At 46.5% G+C, this 19,481-nt stretch overlaps 2 protein-coding genes across 4 annotated transcripts in view; one reads left to right on the forward strand and one right to left on the reverse strand.

The window, feature by feature from the left end:
• The first annotated feature begins 14,765 nt into the window (after window positions 1–14,765).
• Window positions 14,766–17,619, forward strand: HYI (hydroxypyruvate isomerase (putative)). Of its 3 annotated transcripts, XM_043878654.1 has the most exons (8): window positions 14,769–15,108; window positions 15,188–15,299; window positions 16,318–16,432; window positions 16,751–16,829; window positions 16,919–16,968; window positions 17,073–17,142; window positions 17,230–17,364; window positions 17,463–17,619. In XM_043878654.1, the coding sequence occupies exons 1-8, from the start codon at window positions 14,910–14,912 to the stop codon at window positions 17,534–17,536; spliced, it is 834 nt and encodes a 277-aa protein (XP_043734589.1). In that variant the 5' UTR covers window positions 14,769–14,909; the 3' UTR covers window positions 17,537–17,619. The 3 variants fall into 3 exon arrangements, with proteins under 3 accessions (XP_043734588.1, XP_043734587.1, XP_043734589.1); XM_043878653.1 differs by having other exon boundaries at window positions 14,766–15,108; window positions 17,073–17,121; window positions 17,230–17,619; XM_043878652.1 differs by having other exon boundaries at window positions 14,768–15,108; window positions 17,230–17,619.
• The window catches only part of SZT2 (SZT2 subunit of KICSTOR complex), a 52,239-nt gene continuing 50,369 nt past the window's right edge, over window positions 17,612–19,481 (reverse strand). Inside the window, exons 71-72 of the mRNA XM_043878651.1 lie at window positions 18,606–18,674; window positions 17,612–18,444 (exon numbers count right to left, since the gene is read on the reverse strand). Coding sequence (XP_043734586.1) covers window positions 18,301–18,444; window positions 18,606–18,674 — 213 coding nt within the window. The 3' untranslated portion in view covers window positions 17,612–18,300. The remainder of the gene's footprint in view (window positions 18,445–18,605; window positions 18,675–19,481) is intronic.

Genomic DNA, 19,481 nt, shown 5'->3' on the forward strand with positions numbered 1-19,481 from the left:
TACACACAAAACCATGCTCAGGCACATTAGAGTCAAACTAATAAAAACCAAAGACAGAAAACATATTTAAAATGGCTAGAGAGGGGGAAACACATTACTTTCATAGAAGGAACATTATGACCTATAGCTGACTCTTCAACAGAAACAATGGATGCCATAAAACAATGGAATGCCTCCAATCTAGAATCTATACCCAATGTAAATATCCTTCAAAAATGAAAATGAAGTTGTTTCCCAACAAACAAAAGCTGGGAGAATTTGTCACTATCAGAGCAACATTAAAAACTATTAAAGGGGGTTTCAAGCTGGAGTGAAATAATTCCAGTTGGAAGCACAGCATTGCAGGTTCATACCCAAGGAGTGGGGAGTTATGTTTTACCTCCCTGAAGGCAGAGTATTTATATAAATTATTTGGAATTCTTGTACAAGGGGGATTTCTCTCTTCTCCTTTATTTATTTATTCTATTATTTACCTATGGACTCATGGCTATTTATTTTACACTTTGGCTTATACAGTACTCTTTTACTTTTTTTTCCTTTGCTCAAATTGATCCAGCTTTGGCCACTGGGAGCTTTTCATTTGATTCCTGCATCCTTTTGACATACCCTAATTTTTTTTTTTTTTAAAAAGCACTTCTTCACTTTATGGCACTACAAGATGATTTAGACTTATCTTGTATATTTTCTGTCCCAATTTTAGTTAGCCATTTCTCTAAGGGCCCCTGGTTTCTTTGAGAATGACATTAGAAGCTGAGGTACAAGTGATAGCTATCTTTGCTGCTAATGGGGTGTCATAATGTCCAGGCCCTCTCAGCTGACAGAGTAATGAAGCCTATGCGTATATACTAGCCTGTGCACACACATATGTATGTATGTGTGTGTATGTATAAATATTTATAAATATATATTTCTACATCTGTATCTATATTAAGCTAAATATGAGTTCACATAGATGTAAGGACATATATTCAATCTCTATGGTAACCACCAAAAGAACAAGAAAATGTAAAGCTGATAAGGTAATGGAGGGAAAAATGAAAAAAAAATTAGTCCCAAAGATGGCAAGAAAGGAGAAATAAAGGAACAAAACCTTGATGAAACAAGTAGAAAGCAAAGAACAAAATGGCAGATTTGAATGTAAAGAAAAAGAAACAGTAAGAGTGTCAGAAAAAAATTAGTAGGACATTCACCTCTCCAGATCCACTGTGTACATTTTTCCACCCTGCGCTTTGCCTTGGGGCTGACCCGCATGGACTATGTCAGTGAATTCTTCACCTTCTGACTTCTTGTTGGGTTCAGCCAATGCAGGTCCCCAGCAAGACATATCCCTTAGAAGTCCACTTGGACTGTTGTGTCCTGTGATCAAAAGTCATTGCTTCTTTCCAATTGACCTGCTCTATCAGAATTTTCTTATGGATCTCAGAAACGACTCCCTCTCGTCATCCCTTCAGGCCTGGGGATATTAATTATTCTGCTATTCTTAGTTCTGGATTAACACATTATCCCTTGTGGGTCCCCTTGCACTTACACTGCCCAAACCTTAATAAATTGTCCTTTTATAAAACCTTTCTTGAATTACTAATTTCAGTGAGCCATCTGTTTCCCATTCAGACTTGGGAATAATAAAATAATTGTAGAATCAGGAAACAGTCCCTCAAAATGAAACTGTGGAAACCGTGGAATTCAGTTGCTCAGATATTTAAGGATTACTGTTATAACCTAGCTGGCAAAGAGTTAGGAAATAAACAATCCATGACATGTGCTGGCATCATCATTACTCAAGTTATCAATCGTGGCAGCATGAGACGAAATGCAGATGGAGGCCAAGGCATTAAGAGATCAAGTGGCTCTAACACTTCATTACTATGGCAAGAACAGTGGTTATAAAATAGTGGAACCAACTGGATTCTTTTTACCACACTGAACTATATATAGGGAGAAAGGAAAAAAAGCTACAGAAATACAATAAAAGAAACATATGGAAAACCAGAATACCTCCACGGCAGCAGTGAAGGAGTCCCTTGTTTCTAGTAATTGCAGAGGAAATATGGCTAAGAAACAATCCTAGGGTATGATTGTAAAGGTCATGGATTTTCAGTGCCAATTAAATGCCAAGTCTCTTATACCTGGTCAAGGTTATTGGTGGAAAGAGTAAAACTCTGACACATGGGAGGGAAAACATGATGCCCAAAGGGCAGAAAATTCCGACCCTTCATACTCCTTCAAATCTCTTCTGCTGGCTGAAAAAAAATAGCTCTTCTTTGTATAAAAGCCTTACAATAATCGCATGCAGGACAGTTGCTTCATAAGCTGAGGTCAATTTTCTTTAGGTCCCATCTCCTTATCACTTTCAGGCCCATGCAGAACCCACATGGAGAGGTATATGCCTGTTACAGAAGAAGATGGTCTATGTACTTAACAAGCTATAGAAACTTGCCAAGGTGTAGAATCAAGGGTCTAGCAAAAACGTGTGGTAGTGGATTCTAAGCATGTTAGACAAGAGGTTCTCAAGGTGTGATCCCTGTACCAGCAGCATTGGCACCATCTTGAATGTGTTAGAAAAGTCAGTTCTTGGGCTTCACCTCAGATTTATAGTCATAAACTTTGGTTGTGGGAGTAGGATCAGAAATCTATGTTTTAACAAGCTCTCAGGGGACTCTACTATACCCCCAAAGTTTGAGGACCACTGATAGAACAGATCCATTACATTCCCATTTCCTAAGTCATCAGACACCCTCTTCTACAGCATTACTGCTCAAAGCGGTGGTATTAGATAAGAAATGCTGGTATCATCTAGGAGCTTGTTAGAAAATGCAGAAGTCTGGGCTCTACACAAGACACACAGAATCAGATTCTGCATTTAAAAAGCTCTCCAGGTGATCTGCATTCACATTAAGGTTTGAGAAGCCCTGTTCTATAGTAACGGTTCTCAAATTTAGCATGTATCAGAATTATCATACTTTGAGAGCAATGGTACTGGATAAACCTGCTCACTTCTCCCCAACCACAGCCCTCGGGAAGGCCTGGAGGACACTCCCCTCATGAAGGCAGTAAGAAGTCTTTGAAGAGCTTGCAGTCACTGGACTGTCATCTATAGACTGGAGATAAGGTTTAGGGATAATGCAAGGGAATTGTGTTCCTTGATCTCAGCAGTAATAATGGGATCCCAGAGTAGAAAGGTTTAGGTGGCCATGCTTACCTGTCAGAGACCAGGTAAGGCCACAATAAGCCACAGATATATAATGGCAATAGGAGTGCTTTGATCTCTAGGTAACTGTGGCAGAGATTTTTAGAAATGAAATAGTTGGGCAGCCTCTGAAGGTGCTGCTTGACAAACACAGATGAAAAATTCTGGATTTCTGCACAGAAACTGAGGGGAGGGTATTTCTGTCTTTTTACCCCATTCCCAGGCCCCTGGTAGCTTAGCTGGTAAAGAATCTGCCTGCAATGCAGGAGACCCTGGTTCAATTTGTGGGTTGGGAAGATCCCCTGAAGAATGGATAGGGTACCTACTCCAGTATTCTTGGGCTTCTCTGGTGGCTCAGAGAGTAAAGAATCCACCTGCAATGTGAGAGGACCTGGGTTTGATCTCTGGGTTGGGAAGATCCCCTGGAGAAGGGAAAGTCTACCCACTTCAATATTCTGGCCTGGAGAATTCCATGGACAAAGGAGCCTTGCAGGCTATAGTCCACGGGGTCGCAAAGAGTGGGACATGTCTGAGTGACTTTCACTTTCAGTTTAGACCTAATTAAGACAGACTCAGAGTTCACAGACTCAGAGACCCTCAACTGGGGAAGAACCCTGCCATGTGGCTGCAGATAGATGCTGGGTGTTGTCCCTGAATGTTGTTGTCTAGTCGTTAAGTCGTGTCCGACTCTTCTGCAACACCATGGTCTGTAGCCCACCAGGCTCCTCTATCCCTGGGATTTCCCAGGTAAGAATACTGAAGTGGGTTGCCATTTCCTTCTCCAAGGGATCTTCCTGACCCAGGGATTGAACCTGTGTTTCCTGCGTCTCTTGCATTGGCAGGTAGACTGTTTACCACAGGGCCACCTGGGAAGCCCATCGTCACCAGATGACCTGCTACCATTAACCAAGGTAACTGTGCTCTAGTGAAAGGTACAAACTAGATCTTCCGGAGGTTAATAGATATTGGTTCTGAATTCACGCTGATCCCCAGAGCCCTGAAGTGCTGCCATGATCCACTAGTGAGACTGAGAATTAATGAGAAGCAGGTGATGTATGGAGTCCTAGCCCAAGTCTAATACCGTGTCCTTGGGGTCATGGACACACTGTGTGTTTCCCCCACCCTACCTCTCAGAATAGATAGTGAAAAGAGAGATACATAATAACAGGTAGAATTCTTATATTAGTCTTTTCACCCATGAAATGAAGGCTAATATGATGAGAAGGGCAAAGTGTAAGCTCTTAAAATGATCCCCCCCATTTACATGCCCACCACACCAAGAAAGTCAGTCAGAAGCAATACTTTCACCCTGGGGAAATTACAGAGATTAGTGCTACCATTAAAACTTGAGATGTGCAAGGGTAGTGGTTCCCAGCACACCCCCATTTAACTCACTTAACTGGCTAGTGCAAAAACCAGGTGGGGCACAGAGAAAGAGAATAAATCTCTGCAAACTTAGATAGTGATGCCGATCACAACTAGAACACCAAAGATGAAATTTTTACTGTGGCAATTCAATACTCCATGGCACCTGGCATTCAGCTTCACCATTTTTCATTTCACCTGGAAAATATTTTCTTTCCAGGAAAAGCTGAAGCAATTTGAATTTATACAGCAGGGAAAATAGTATAACTTTACCATCTTTACCATGACAATGTCATGTCTCGTCTTCCCTGCCATAATATTATGTGATGGGAACTTAAGCATTTCTGTCTCTGACAGGACTTTCCCATTGATGGTATTATGATCAACAGACCTGTGAGTGGGAAGTCTCACACTCTAGAGGCCTTTGTAAGCTAAATGTGTCCCCGAGGCAAGGGACCCACCATACAGGGGAATTATCTAACAAGTATCTAACAGAATAGCAAACACATTCTGTGGTCTGGAGCATCCTTATGAAGGAAGAGACAAGCTGCTATCTCTTGAATTTCACACCACAAAGCAAGAGACACACTGATGTTGGAGGGAGGCCACTGTGGACCCCTCCATCTTGGAGGGAGCAGAGCTTGGTTCTCGTGGAGTAAATACATATTCCGATTGTCTTCTCTGCCTGAAGTTCTTCCAGGATCATTTGTAGAGTTACAGAATGCCTTATCCTTAACCATGCTACCAAATGCTATACCATCACCTCTGACAAGGGAACATGATTTACAGCATAAGAAGTGTGAAGTCCTCAAAGCCACCCACATTCCTTCTCCATCTCCAAAGCCACCATTGGACAATTTCTCATGCACTAACTCCACATCTCTTTCACCAAGAAGAGCTCTGGCCCTTGGAAGGGCTCACCTAATTAGGTCAGGCTCACCCAGCTTCATCTCGCTTTCATACCTGACTTGGGACCTTAACTGCATCTGCAAAATCCTTTCATAGCAATATCTAGACTAGCTTTGGATTGAATGACTGAGAGAAGGGGCGTGTACACCACGAGCAGGAATTTGGAGAGACTGTCTCTGGATTCTGCCTACCACACCTCTCCTCACTTTAACCTGATTCCTTGTTTGAAGAACACCAGTGGCAGTAAAGCTACAGGTGTCAGGGGGGATTATGCAGATTGAGATTACCTCATGATGAAATGGTAGTCAGTGGGATTTTGTGCATCTTGTTGATAAGAACACGAATTTTTTACCCAGATGAAGAGTGAAAATGCACAATGAGGAAAGAAAGAGGAGAACTCTGATGGATATTTTCTGTGTGTCCCTCATTGTCTTCTCCTCCTTGCTCTCTGCCCGAATAGATGGACCAGGGTTGGCTCCATCAACAAGTTTCCTTTCCCTTGGGTTTTGGCTGGTTTATCTAGTAGGGAGGCCCACCAGGAGGCTAGAGGGGAGAAGAGTCAGCTGGGGTATTTATTTCTCAGGCTTCCTCCATACAGGTTGCCTCAAGTGGCCCGTGTCCTGCAAGCGAGGACTTCTGCTCCCTGTAAGACAGTTATTGCTATAGAACCCTCTCCTCCTGGATTTCAGTCCCCTTGCCTGCACCCCCTTCACCCTTTCAAGCTTAGGAGGAGGAGCAGCTCTGCCATGACAGCGCTAAGTTGCTTCACTATCTCATGGATCTCCCCTAAGCCCTGCCCATGCCTTCGTAAATAGTCCCTTTATTCAATCTTCCGAATTATACTAATTTGAATGTGCCATCTGTTTTCTGTTTGGACTCTGACTGATACGAGAACCTATTAGGAGATAGGCACTGGAGTGTGGCAGATGGAGATACAAATATTACCTTTATTACCACTCCAACTGACACTGGACAATATGGCTTAGGTCTGCTAGGCAAGCAGGTTGCTGATACTTCACCCTGAGGTCAGCCCTATGAGGGCTCAGCCCTGTAAAACTTATGGAGGGGGGAGTGGACCAGGAAGATGCTTTTTCACACAGAGGAGGGAGGATGGGACTCAGCTGAGCATTTAGGCTCCTCTCTGCCCAAGGAGTCACTCTGCTTCCTTGGGAAAGACCGAGAAGGCCGGGTAGGTGCCCAGAGCCTTCTATACAGGGCAGACTTCCTTCATGTTGGGAATATGAAGCCTGGGAGAAACGCAGCACTGCTCCAACACTCCAAACAGCAAATGCTTTAACTAAAGACAAAGGTAAGTAAAAGAGCCAAAGACTTAACATCCAGAATTTCTTTTTTTTTTTTTAAGTTCTACCACTTTATTGCTACCAACCTATCTCCCTCCACCCCGTGCACACATGCTCAGTCATGTAATCTCATGGACTGCAGCCCGCCAGGCTCCTCTGAACATGGACTTTTCCAGACAAGAATACTGGAGTGGGTTGCCATTTCCTTCTCCACAGAATTTCTATAAAGAACATCTACAAACTAATTAATTAAAACATTAAGAATCCTACTGAAAAGTGGACAAAGGCTGCAAATAAGCAATTCACAGAAAAGGGAATGTTCATGGCAAATAAACATCTGAAAAAATGTTCAACTTCAGTAAAAAGGAAGGACTTGATTTTTTAAAATGTTTTTTCCTGCATCAGATTGGCAAAAATCCAGCGCTGATGAAGATGTAGGGAAACAGGCACTCAGAGGCTGTCAGAACGAATGTAAACTGATAAAGTGTTCTGAAGGGTGATTTGGCAGTGAATGAGAACTTTAAATGTGCTCATCCTTTGACCAAGCAAGTCCACTTTCAGAGACATATACTGGAAAAATATTCATATGTGTACCCACATACAAAAAGGCACACACAAAGATGTAATATTGTTGTAATAGTGATAGCTTGGAAGCAATCTTTTTGTTCATCAATAGGGGAAGGATAAAAGCTTTGTATTCTGGAATAAAATGCAGTTATTCATACTTGCACTCTTTGAGTCATACGCACACTGGTTATATTTAACAAAGTTTAAGGATTGCATGTGGATGAGTGTGTAATTAGCTAACACTACATTAACTAATACTGCCGAGAACAACATGCGTGTGTAGGGGAGGGGCACAGAAGAGTTTCTGGACACGATCCAGACACTCAGTAATAGAATTTAGAAACTAAAGATAAAGGGCCAGTTATAGGAGTCTCCTTTTAAAGATAATGGTGTATAACATGGAACAACAAATATTATTATATTCTTCCAAGAATATAATGATTGTTCATGCAAGTACAAATTTTGTAGAGTGATTCAATGCTGTTTCACATAATGATGTTATTATTCAATGTACTGTGTGAGTGAGATGACTCTGTTTAAGTGTGCTGAAATTTTAGTTATACAGTCCTAATGTAGATGTACCATGGGTATTCCTCTGTGACATACTTGGATACAACAGAAACCTATGAAAGAAAAACTTTACCAAAGATTTAGTTTCCTTTTTGACACAGTTACAAGCGATCATGAATCCATGTGATATGGACTATTACTGGTAAAATTGAGTAAAGTAGAAAGTTAAATTCTGAAACCTTGGAAATGCAGACTCAATGGCTCAGACAAATAATAATAATAAAGTGACACTAGATTCTTAAATCCAGGCAGCTGTAACTGAACACATGGCTGGATGTGAAAATACCTAACATGATATATGGAGCCTGATTTGAACATGCCATATAAAAGTGATAAAAAAGACTGGGAGCTCAGTTAAAATAGAAAGGAAGATGCTCTTGTATTAAAGCAAGGTAGGAAAGAGCTTAATGAAGATTGGGTGAAATATAAATCATCAGCATAAATTCATTACTTTGAAAGATAAAGATTCTCTCGTAGACACTGAGATCCCTAAGTTGCTGTGAGTCATTTAGCTTACTGCTACCAGCTATATGAAATTATATAAATTCATAAAATTATGCAAATACATAGCCCAAGTGCCCAAGGTCCAAGTCTTTAAATTGTTTTTTTTTACCAAAAGAACCAAGTGTTTTTTGAAATGTGCACAATTCTTGGTTTGCTGATGGGAAAAGCAAGTTAGTTCTGAGACATCTCTTTCTGGGGAGGAGTTAAGAGGAAACGAGACTAGCCTGACTGATTCCCTTACAGAGATTTTGAGTGAACACAATGCCTCTCTCAGTTTCTCTTGCCATGTCTCTCTGTTATTGTTGCTTAGTTGCTAAATTGTGACCCCTCTTTTGTGACCCCATGAGCTGCAGCCCACCAGGCTCCTTGTCCATGGGATTTCCCAGGCAAGAATATTGGAGTGGGTTGCCATTTACTTTTCTAGGGGATCTTCCTGACTTAGTGATTGAACCTGTGTCTCCACCATGGTAGGTGGAGTCTTTACCACTGAGCCACCTGGGAAGCACTCTGTACATCAACTTTATTCTCTCTGGCTAAGTGTCACCCTGTTTATTTTATTTATATACAGAGTACATCATGTGAAATGCCCAACTGGATAAATCACAAGCTGGAATCAAGATTGCTCGGAGAGATACCAACAACCTCAAATATGCAGATAATGCCACTCTAATGGCAGAAAGGGAAGAGGAACTGGAGAGCCTCTTGCTGAGGATGAAAGAGGAGAGTGGAAAAGCTGGCTTAAAACTCAACATCCAAAAAACGAAGATCATGGCATTCAGTCCCATCACTTCATGGCAAATAGAAGGGGAAAAAGTGAAATCAGTGACAGATTTTCTTTTCTTGGGCTCCAAAATCACTGCAGACTGTGACTGCAGCTATGAAATTAAGAGACGCTTGCTCCTTGGAAGGAAAGCTATGACAAACCTAGACAGCGTGTTAAAAACCAGAGACATCACTTTGCCAACCAAGGTCCATCTAGTCCAAGTTATGGTTTTTCCAGTAGTCATGTATGGATGTAAGAGTTGGACCATAAAGAAGACTGAATGCCAAAGAATTGAGGGTTTTGAACTGTGGTGTTGGAGAAGACTGTTGAGAGTTCCTTGGACTACACGTAGATCAAACCAGTCACTCCTAAAGGAAATCAACCCTGAATATTCAATGGAAGGACTGATGCTGAAGCTAAAGCCCCAATACTTTGGCCACCTGATGTGAAGAGTGGACTCATTCTAAAAGGCCCTAATCTGGGAAAGATTGCGGGCAGGAGGAGAAGGGGATGACAGAGGATGAGATGGTTGGATGGCATCACTGACTCAATGGACATGAGTTTGAGCAAAGTCCGGGAGATGGTGAAAGACAAGGAAGCCTGGCATGCTGCAGTCTGTGGGGTCACAAAGAGTCAGACAGGACCCAGCAACTGAACAAAATGTCCCCATGAGGTATGGTTCAACTAAGGAGAAAAGAGGGAACAGACATTGGGTAGGCAATCTACAATGTCTATAACAGGTACTCTGGTTAGTCTACCTTGGGTCAGGTGTCCACTCACTGACCAATCACTGTGGCTGGGTTGAGAGAAGAACTTATAAGAAGATGGCAGAACCTATTCACAGTTAAGATGAAGAAGTGGTGAAAGTGAAATAATTCTCCCAAACAAGAGAAGAAAGAGAACCTCTATTAGATATTTATTGCTGCTAAGAAATTACCCCAAACTCAGGGGCTTAAATGACAAATGTTTACTACCAAAGAGGTTCTGTAGCTAGGAAACTGGGTGTGGCTTAATTGGATGTCTCTGACTCAAATCTTGTCTGTCATGAGGCAGTCAAGGTGTTGGTCCGGATACAGTTATCTCAAGGTTCAGTGGGAGTGGACCTGCTTCCAACCTCATTCACAGGTTGCCAGCTAGAGGCATTGGCCCCTAGTCACTAAGTTGTGGCCAGTTCTTAGTTGCTCTGGAAAGACTCATAGACATAGATCTTTCCGCAGGGCAGCTCACAATATGGCATCTGGTTTTCTTCAGAGCAAGTGAGTGAAAGAGGATACCCAAACATAAGCTAAAGCCTTTTTGTAACCTAATCTCCAAGGTGACATTGTTCTATTTTTGCTGTATTCTATTTGTTTGAAGTGAACTGCAAGGTCCAGCCCATATTCAAGGGGAGGGGACATGACGACCAGAAGGTGGAGATCGCCAGGGATCACTTTACAGGCTGCCTCCCACAGGTTCTGAGCCCATAATATAGTAAAGGACCACTAGGCTGAGCAGTGACATGCTGAATCTAAAAAGTAGCAATTATAGTCTAACACAAACAAGCTGAGTCTGTAGAAAAACCTTGAGATTCTCATGATAGTGAAATGAAGATGTTCATATAAAATGTGCCAACAGGTGGTAATAAAGCATATCAAAAGTTTTAAAATGCTATCATTTAAAATATAAAACAGATACAAAATATTCATAAAATATATGTAAGATACAGAGAATGTAATAAAGGTATGTGATCACAACACACCAGGAAAAGGGGATGACCCTTAATTTTGAAGTTTCCAACACCACCCCCTTCTCTCCCCCTCCAGAAGTCACCATCATCTTGAATTTTGTGGTCGTGATCACTTGCTTTTCTTTATAGTCTTACCACAGATGTTTGTATTCCTACCCAAGGTATTGCTTGGTTTTCCCTGCTTTCGACTTCATGTAAGTGGAATCATACTGTATATATTTCTCTGTGATTTGCTTCTTTCACTCACAATTATGTTTCTGAGATTTATCCATTTGATGTGTTCATACTGATGTTTTCAATTTGATCCGAAGTCACTAAGTCTTCATGCATTACTCTAATCCAAGAGCAACTCAATTTTATCATTTAAGTCACTGGTTTCCCTTCACTTTTATAAACAACACTGCAGGGCCATACTACAACTCATCTATATATGTATCGATGGACATTTGAGTTAGTTCCTTATTTTTGCTGCATAAATAGTGCTGCTATGAACATCACTGAATTATTCTGGGTACTCTTTTCCACAAAGTTCTCCAGGGGATAAACCTGAGCATGGAACTGCTAGATCAAAGGTATATGAATGTTCAGCTTTAAGAGATAATGCCAAATTAATTTCCAAAGTGGTTGTAGTAACTTATACTCCTATCAGCAGTGAATAAATGTTCCAGTTGTTTCAAATCCCTTCCAATACTTGCTATTGTCTACCTTTTAGGGTGGGTTTTTCTTTTTTTTTTTGCCAATCTGGAAAGTATTAAATGAAATTTCATTAAGGCTTTGATTTGCATTTCAAATATGAGTTGCAATATTTTTTTATGACATTGGCAAGTGCAATCGGTGATCAAATGAGACTCTGAACTCTACGTGCAAGTTTCAGCCATCATCCACATAATTATTTACAAGCTCTTGTTCTCTTAACTGATCATCATACCTGTGAACATTCTTTAATTAAAGTTAAATGCAGGGCTTCCCTGGTGGTCCAGTGGTTAAAAGTCTGCCTTGCAATGCAGGGAAAACCGGTTCAATCCCTGCTCTGGGAAGATCCCACATGCCACAGCTTGCTAAGTGCGGGAGCTGCTGCTACTGAGCTCACGCTCCGTTTGCTACTGAAGCCCGAGTGCCCTAGAGCTGGTGTTCGACAACGAGAAGCCACTGAAATGAGAAGTCCATGCGTAGCAATGAAGACTCAGTGCAGCCAAAAATAACTAAATAAATTTAAAAGAAAAGTTAAATGCAAAGAATCGAGATTTGTAATAATAACTTAGTGTAATGCTTATTTTGCAAAGTGGGATAAGGCATAGACAAATGATGACTAAAGAAAATAATTTTCCTGGGCATTGTTCTCCTCTTGTATATGTTTTGATACATTATGTGAAGGTGGATATAAGGAGAAAAGTGAGTCATGAACATCTAGTTTATACATTATCTCTGCTGCCCTAAAATGGGTATACAAGCAAAAAACGAGTAGACCATTGGAGCCTGGACAAATCTTGTTCCTGGTAAAGACCCAAGAAGATGGTGGTGTTTTTAAAGTCTTAAACAGAATTTGCATACTCAGAGATTTACAGTGAAGTGTTAATAAGGAATTACTTACCTTAGATGTTACTCTGCATTCAACAGTGGATCATAAACATGCTGAACTTGAGATTGATTAAAATGTTAAACTTAGTGAGGCCATATCCTTACTGGACAGTACCCAAGAAACATGTCAGGCTTTCTGGATAGATCAGCTGGTAAAGAATCCACCTGCAATGCGGGAGACCTGGGTTTTATCACTGGGTTGGGAAGATCCCCTGGAGAAGGGAAAGGCTATCCACTTCAGTATTCTGGCCTGGAGAATTCCATGGACTGTATAGTGAATGGGATTGCAAGGAGTCGGACACGACTGAGTGACTTTCATTTTCACTTTCTTCCAAGAAACATGTTCCTGGAGGAGTCAGAGTTCGAAGCAAAATGCAGAGGGGCAAGAAATAAAGTGATTTGATTTCAGGTGAGCTGACACCCGTCTGTTTGTAGAGGCAGTGCTGAAGAAACAGCACCTGCCAGGAACTTGGATTAATTCTAACTCTCAGCCTGGACCCGGGGTGGCTGGGTGAGCCTGACTTGAGATGCAAGTGAGCAGTGACAGAAGACAGTGGACAGGGGTTCTCCTGATGTTGCACTTCAAGCTGCCTTTTGTCAAAGTTAGCACAGGAAGCAGATCAAGATGGCTTCTATGCATGTGTCATCTGAGTGTAAAACTACATTTTTGAGAAACCATTCCCAGGTGGCGCTAGTGGTAAAAATCCGGCCTGCCAATGCAGATAGACTTGGGACGGGTTAGATCCCTGGGTCGGGAAGATTCCCTGGAGGAGGGAACGGCAACCCACTCCAGGTTTCTCCCCTGGATAATCCCATGGACATGGACAGAGGAGCCTGGCCGGCTGCAGTCCATAGGGTCGCACAGAGTCGGACACAACAGAAGCGACTTAGCGCCCACAGCACATTAGCACAGTCATAAAAAACTTAAGCATGGTCCTACTTTTTCACCATGTAATCCCAACCTGGAATCTGCCTATTCAATTGGGTTGAAAGTGAAAGTGAAGTTGCTCAGTCGTGTCCGACTCTTTGCGACCCGGTGGACTGTAGCCCACCAGGCTCCTCTGTCCATGGGATTCTCCAGGCAAGAATACTGGGGTGGGTTGCCATTTCCTTCTCCAGGGGATTTTCCCGACCCAGGGATCGAACCCAGGTCTCCCTCACTGCAGGCAGACGCTTTAACCTCTGAGCCACCAGGGATTCAATTGGGCTAGTGTGGCTGAAATAAATTTATTCGGATGATCTGAAGAAACACCAGGAGACTACAGACACAGAAACCAGGGAAAGTCTAAATATCCTGGCTTGGGGAAGTGTAGACCTGGGAATTCTAAAGCAGCGGTATCTCAATGTGCTACGCCTACTGTAGTGTTCGGTTATTCTTCTCTGTTCTAATTTTCTTCACCACTTGATTCCGGCTTATTTAGTTTCTACAGCCAAAACCATCTGCCAAACCCACCGCTTACTTGGCTCTCAGTATTTCCTTGTTAGAACTCTCCAAGAGGGAATCTAATTGGCCAGATTTAGCTTTACAAACTGGACAAGGGTCTCGGGCCCGCCTGTGGATTGGCTGCGCTTGGATCAGATGTCTTTCCGTGGCCCAATCAGCTGGGGCTGAGAGGGGACAGCCCGCCCACAGCCGCTCGGTGCGGAGTCCAGGGGTGGGGGCAGTTTTCCTTACAAAGGACTTTGAACTTTGTACCTACAAGAGCAACCTGAGAAAACGATTCAGAGATGGAACCAAAAGGTGCATTAAAGAGCCTTTATAGCACACACACACACACACACACACACACACACACACACACACACACTTTGAAACCCTTGTAAGCGTGGTCAATTCTAGGCTGTTCGGGTGTGGAATGAGCAGCTAATTCAAGGTTTTCTCAGGGAAAACGAAATAATATGCCATAAGACCTCATATACACTGTGATCAGGGTTTTCTAAGACAAGACTGCACGTGTTTAGTTTTTGCCCTGTACAGGAAAGTTAACGGGTGAGTGGTGTGGCACATGGCTTTCAGAAGTTCTTTAATGAACAGATACTCTGAATATAATGAAGGTAAACACCAAGCGTTTGTTAGCATCCACGTTCCTTCACCCTAACTGGGCCCGCGCCCCCTCCCCGCGCCTTCCTCTCCCGTCCGGAAAAGTGCACTTTCCTGGTAGGTCCGTGGCTCTTAACCACCCACGGGTCTCCCAGCCCGAGAGGGCCGACACCCAGCTCGCGGCGCCAGCGCGCCCCCACGCGGCCGGGCCGGGTTCCTTCACCACTTCCGAGTCCTCCACGCTCCGCCCCGCCCCGCCCCGCCCCCCAAGTGCGGCCCTCCGGCCTTTTCCCCGGCCCTGCACGCCCCTCGGGCCCTCTAGGCCCCCGCTAGACCCTGTCCGAGGTTGCAGGCTTCCAGCCGCGGAGACTCCGCCCCGCGCGCGCTCTCGGGTAGCCATGGCTCCACTCCGTTTCTCGGCCAACCTGTCGTGGTTGTTCCCGGAGCTCTCGGGCTTTCCCGCGCGGCTCCGGGCCGCGGGCAGTTCCGGCTTCGAAGCGGCCGAGATCGGCTGGCCGTATGCGGAGCCGCCGGAGGCGCTGGCGCGCGCGGCGCGGGAAGCCGGGCTACGGGTCGTGCTAATCAACACGCCCCCGGGTGCGCCGGGAGGGCCCGGGCCGGGACAGGGTGGGGCCGGGGGGAAGGAGCAGGGAGCTGAGGCCCATTCTTTCCGCAGGAGACAGAGAGAAGGGGGAGAATGGGCTGGGGGCTGTTCCCGGGAGGCAGGCGGCCTTCCGAGAAGGCCTGGAGCAGGCGGTGCTGTACGCTAAGGCTCTGGGCTGTTCCAGGTAACCTCCCCTCTCCACTCCCCCGCCCCCATAATCCGCGAGAGAAGAGGCTCAGGGGTAGTCCCGTCTCTGCCTCTTCAGTCCTGGTCCCTTGTAAATCGCCTTTTGCATTTCATCTGTGTGTATGTCACTCAGTTTGCAACTCTTTCTTGCTCACCTCATGCTGGGAACTCAGTATGACCTGGGACATAACACAGTCAACAAAGCAGTGGTCCATTAAGAGGACTGGTCAGTTCAAGGAGACCTGGGAGCAGAGTGGGTACTAACTCGGTCTGGGATCAGAGAAAGCTTCTTAACAGGTAGTGATGTAGAACTGGGTTTCCGTGGTGGGTGCTTGCTTGACCAAAGGAGCATTCCAGGCAGGGATGTAGTAGCCTCACGCCCCCGGGGCTTGGTGTATTCCACAGAGTTTATGAGGCTGGAGGTGAAGCCTATCTGCTTTGGAGGTGGCTGAGAAAGATGAGGCGGTGAAGGGAGAAGGTGGGGGACTCGGAGTGGGGCTGATCAAGGTAAATGTCAAGTCCTGCACAGGGCAACCAGGCTGAGAAGGAACTGGCAACAAGCAGTTATGAGGCAGAGGGAGGTATGTGTGTGCAGAAAACAGATGGGAAGAAGCTAAGAAACAGATGCAAGGAGGAGAGGCAAGCAGCATGGAATACCTGAGCATAAGGGTCAAAGTAATTTTTTAAAGGTGAGGCCTGAGGAGAAGGGCCATGGAAAAGGAGAATCTGGATGCACAGGAGGGGCTGAGTGAGGACCTGTGGTCTCTGAAGCAGGAGGATGGTGGGCCTTCAGAAGGAATCTGGGAAAGGTCGTGGTCTTAGGTGGACCTAAGTGTCTGAGGGCGCTGGGAGGCCTGAGCACCACAGCCAGGTGGTCCCGACTGGAGACCTGGAGAGATGGGAGGCTGGTGCAGTGGGAGGGCAGCTGAAAGAGAAGTGCCCAGGGAGCGTGGGAGTGAAGGCTTCTTCGAGGAGGATGGACTCCACAGCCCCCTCCAGCCCCATTTTCCCCACAGGATTCACCTGATGGCTGGCCGAGTGCCCAAGGGGGCTGACAGAGCCGTGGTCAGGGGTGAAATGGAGACAGTTTTCCTGGAGAACCTCAGGCATGCAGCTGAGGTTTTGGCTCAGGTGAGAAAGTGAAAGCGGCTTCCTAGATGTCACAGTGGTAAAAAATCCGCCTACCAATGCAGGAGACGTGGGTTTGATCCCTGGGTCAGGAAGGTCATCTGGAGGAGGAAATGGCAACCCACTCCAGTATTCTTGCCTGGGAAATCCCAGGACAGAGGAGGCTGGCGGGCTACAGTCCATGAGGTCTCAAAGTTGGACACGGTTGTGCATGCACACAACAGTGAAAACACATACAGACACACATACTTCATGCATATATGTATGTGGAGGGGAAGCACAGTAGGAATAGCTCTACTCATGGATCTGGCCTGGTGCTAGGAGAACCTCGTGGGACTGCTGGAGCCCATAAACACCCGCATCACGGATCCCCGGTACTTCCTGGACACGCCCCAGCAGGGTAGGCCCCCAGCCCCCTGCTGCCTCCTGTCCATTGATTCTTGAGCCCTCCTTGAGTCTCATGACCCCCGTCCCTGGTTTCTCTCCCAGCGGCAGCCATCTTACAGAAGGTGGGAAGACCCAACCTCCAGCTACAGATGGTAAGTGGGGGAGAGGGCGCGCTTCTCAGAGGGCCCGTGTTCTCCAAATCCAGGGACAGTGGTGCGGGCTGCAGGGTCTCTGACGGTGGGAATCTCTGCCCCAGGACTTATTCCACTGGCAGATCATGGACGGGAACCTGACGGGGAACGTGCGTGAGTTCCTGCCCATTGTTGGTGAGGCCCCTTTCTTGGCTTCTTCCTGGTCTGCCATGAGGTTTCCTCTGTCCTTCCACTCTTCCCACCCCCTACATCTACCCCCAGGGCACGTGCAGGTGGCACAGGTCCCAGGTCGGGGGGAACCCAACAGCCCTGGAGAGCTCAACTTCTCGTATCTGTTCCAACTGCTGGAAGATGAAGGCTACACAGGCTTTGTGGGCTGCGAGTACCAGCCTCGAGGTGAGGGTGGGCTGAGCCTGGCTCCTGGAGGGACAGTGTCGGACAGGGGCTGTCTTCCTCCTCATGGGCTGAGATGCCTCGCGCCCCGCTCCCATCAGGAGACACCGTAGAGGGCCTGAGTTGGCTGCGTTCGTACTGGGAGATGAGGGGCCGCCCACAGGCTGGCCAGTGAGGTCCTGCACTCCAGCCACATGCCTCTGGGACGGTGAGCAGCACCACTGAGTCTCCTCTAATAAAGACAACCCGCTGAACGTTTCCACGTGTGTATGTTATTGGAGGGGGAGGGGGAGGACACACAGTGTCTAACTTTTAGTTTCTTTGGGTCGCTTCCCTCCTGCAGAGAAGAGCCATACAGCTCACGTTCAGGCCCTCCAGTCTGTGCCTGGTTGCTGTGTGCGTGCTCCTTCTGTACAGATAAACCAAGGGTACAACGGCCAAGGGACTTGCCCATGGTCACAGCTGCTTCAGAGGCAGAGCTGGGATTCGAACGGAGGTGTCTTATCTCAATGGCAGTTGTCTGGCAGTGATGTTCCAGCGGGAACTGATGACCAGAGGGCTCACGATGGGGGTGGGGGAGGTGGGTGTCGGACAGGATTCAGGCAGAGCAGCTCCAAGGGGTCTACCTGCCACCTGATATGAAGAATTCCCAACTCAGCCAGGTGAGCAGAAGAGGAGTCTCCTTCTGGAAGGGCCTGGGGACCTTAGAGGACACGGGCACCTCAGGAGGTGAGCGGACCCTCTGGAGCTCTGCGCTGCTCACTGGCAGCAAGTGTTTAGGGAGCGTAGCTCCTGCTACCAGGCCCCCAAGACACATTCACACGACCTCTGGCATCCCTCAGTGTCCAATCTTGCCCAGGGACCTGGAAGGGCTGGTCTAAGATTTCAAGTGGGCAACCTTCCAGAGCCATGATTCGAGGACATTCAGTGGCCTGTCCCTCAGAGGAGGCGGGTCCAGAGGGTGAAGCAGGCTGTGTTGATGACGGACTCCAGGTGGTGGTAGGTGGAGACCAGCTGGGCGGGAGGGCTCTCGCTGTCCTGGGGCTGCACAGGGAAGGGCTCTCGGAAAACCACCGTCAGAGACTAAGGAACACGGGGTGGGTGCAGTGGTGAGAGGTGGGCAGGCTGGGCCCAGGAAGCAGGGCTCCCCAACCTCAGCAGGCTCTGGGGTGGAGCATTTGGGGTACAGCCTCCCACTGGGGCTGACACAAAGCCCCTCAACAACCCCCCACCCCTGTTCTCACCGTCTTTCCCAAGTGGGAGTCCAGAAACACTAGCACAAAACAGTCCGTGAACTTCTGATTCAGCACAACCTAGAGCCAAAGACACAATGAGATGGACAGTGAGGCAGAGGCTCTCCATGAGGGCATCCTGGAGGCGGGACCAGCCTGAGGAAGGCCGGCTTTCATCACCACCTGAGCCCGCCCGCGCTGCAACCTTGCTCCTCATCCTCACTGGCTCCCAGTCAGCCTGTCTGGCAACGTCAGGATGAGGGGGGTGGTCCTTGACCGGAAGGCCATGCACAAGCGGGCATCACCATCTGAAGCCCAGCAAAATAGGGGGGGCTCTCTCCCTTCGTGTCTCTGGCCTCCCGGATGTCCGTCCCTGTAGCCCAGCTTTGTGATCTCTCCCCAAGCAGTTTCTTCCATGCCTGGGGCTTCAGTGACCACCTGTTCATGTAAGTGCTGCCTACACTCCTCTCCTGAGCTCCAGTCCCCAATAGCCGTAGACCTTCTAGACGGTGGTCCTGCAAGGTCCTCTTGGGCCTCAGACTCATCGCCCTTCCCCCAAACTCATTCCTGCTTCAGCATTCTTGCCACCCACAGAAGCACCGCCATCTGCTCACACTCGCCCACACTACTGCAGCCTTACCCTAACTAACTAACCTCAGCTTCTGGGTGATGCTTTGTCTTCCCCACAAGCACCATGTGGCAGGACCCCTCACCATGGACCAAGCACTTTTTTTTCAGAAGTCTCTTGAACCTCACCCCTCCTAAACTGCTGCTCTCAACTGGGCCCATCCTTGAGTCTTTCCGTCCCTAGTGCCCACTGTGATAGCTCTCTTCTCTCCACTGAACTTCCCAGTAACCTATCAGCCTCCAATGTGCACTTGTGGAGAT

Source organism: Cervus elaphus, chromosome 20 (genome assembly GCF_910594005.1).
Source record: "Cervus elaphus chromosome 20, mCerEla1.1, whole genome shotgun sequence".
In the NCBI taxonomy this organism is placed as follows: Eukaryota; Metazoa; Chordata; class Mammalia; order Artiodactyla; family Cervidae; genus Cervus; species Cervus elaphus.

Bases quoted from the DNA above. Each gene is read 5' to 3' on its own strand.
- HYI (XM_043878652.1), top strand. From the start codon at position 14,910: ATGGCTCCACTCCGTTTCTCGGCCAACCTGTCGTGGTTGTTCCCGGAG. The intron at 15,109-15,187 runs GTGCGCCGGGAG...TTCTTTCCGCAG, and splicing joins GCTAATCAACACGCCCCCGG to GAGACAGAGAGAAGGGGGAG. The intron at 17,143-17,229 runs GTGAGGCCCCTT...ATCTACCCCCAG, and splicing joins TGAGTTCCTGCCCATTGTTG to GGCACGTGCAGGTGGCACAG.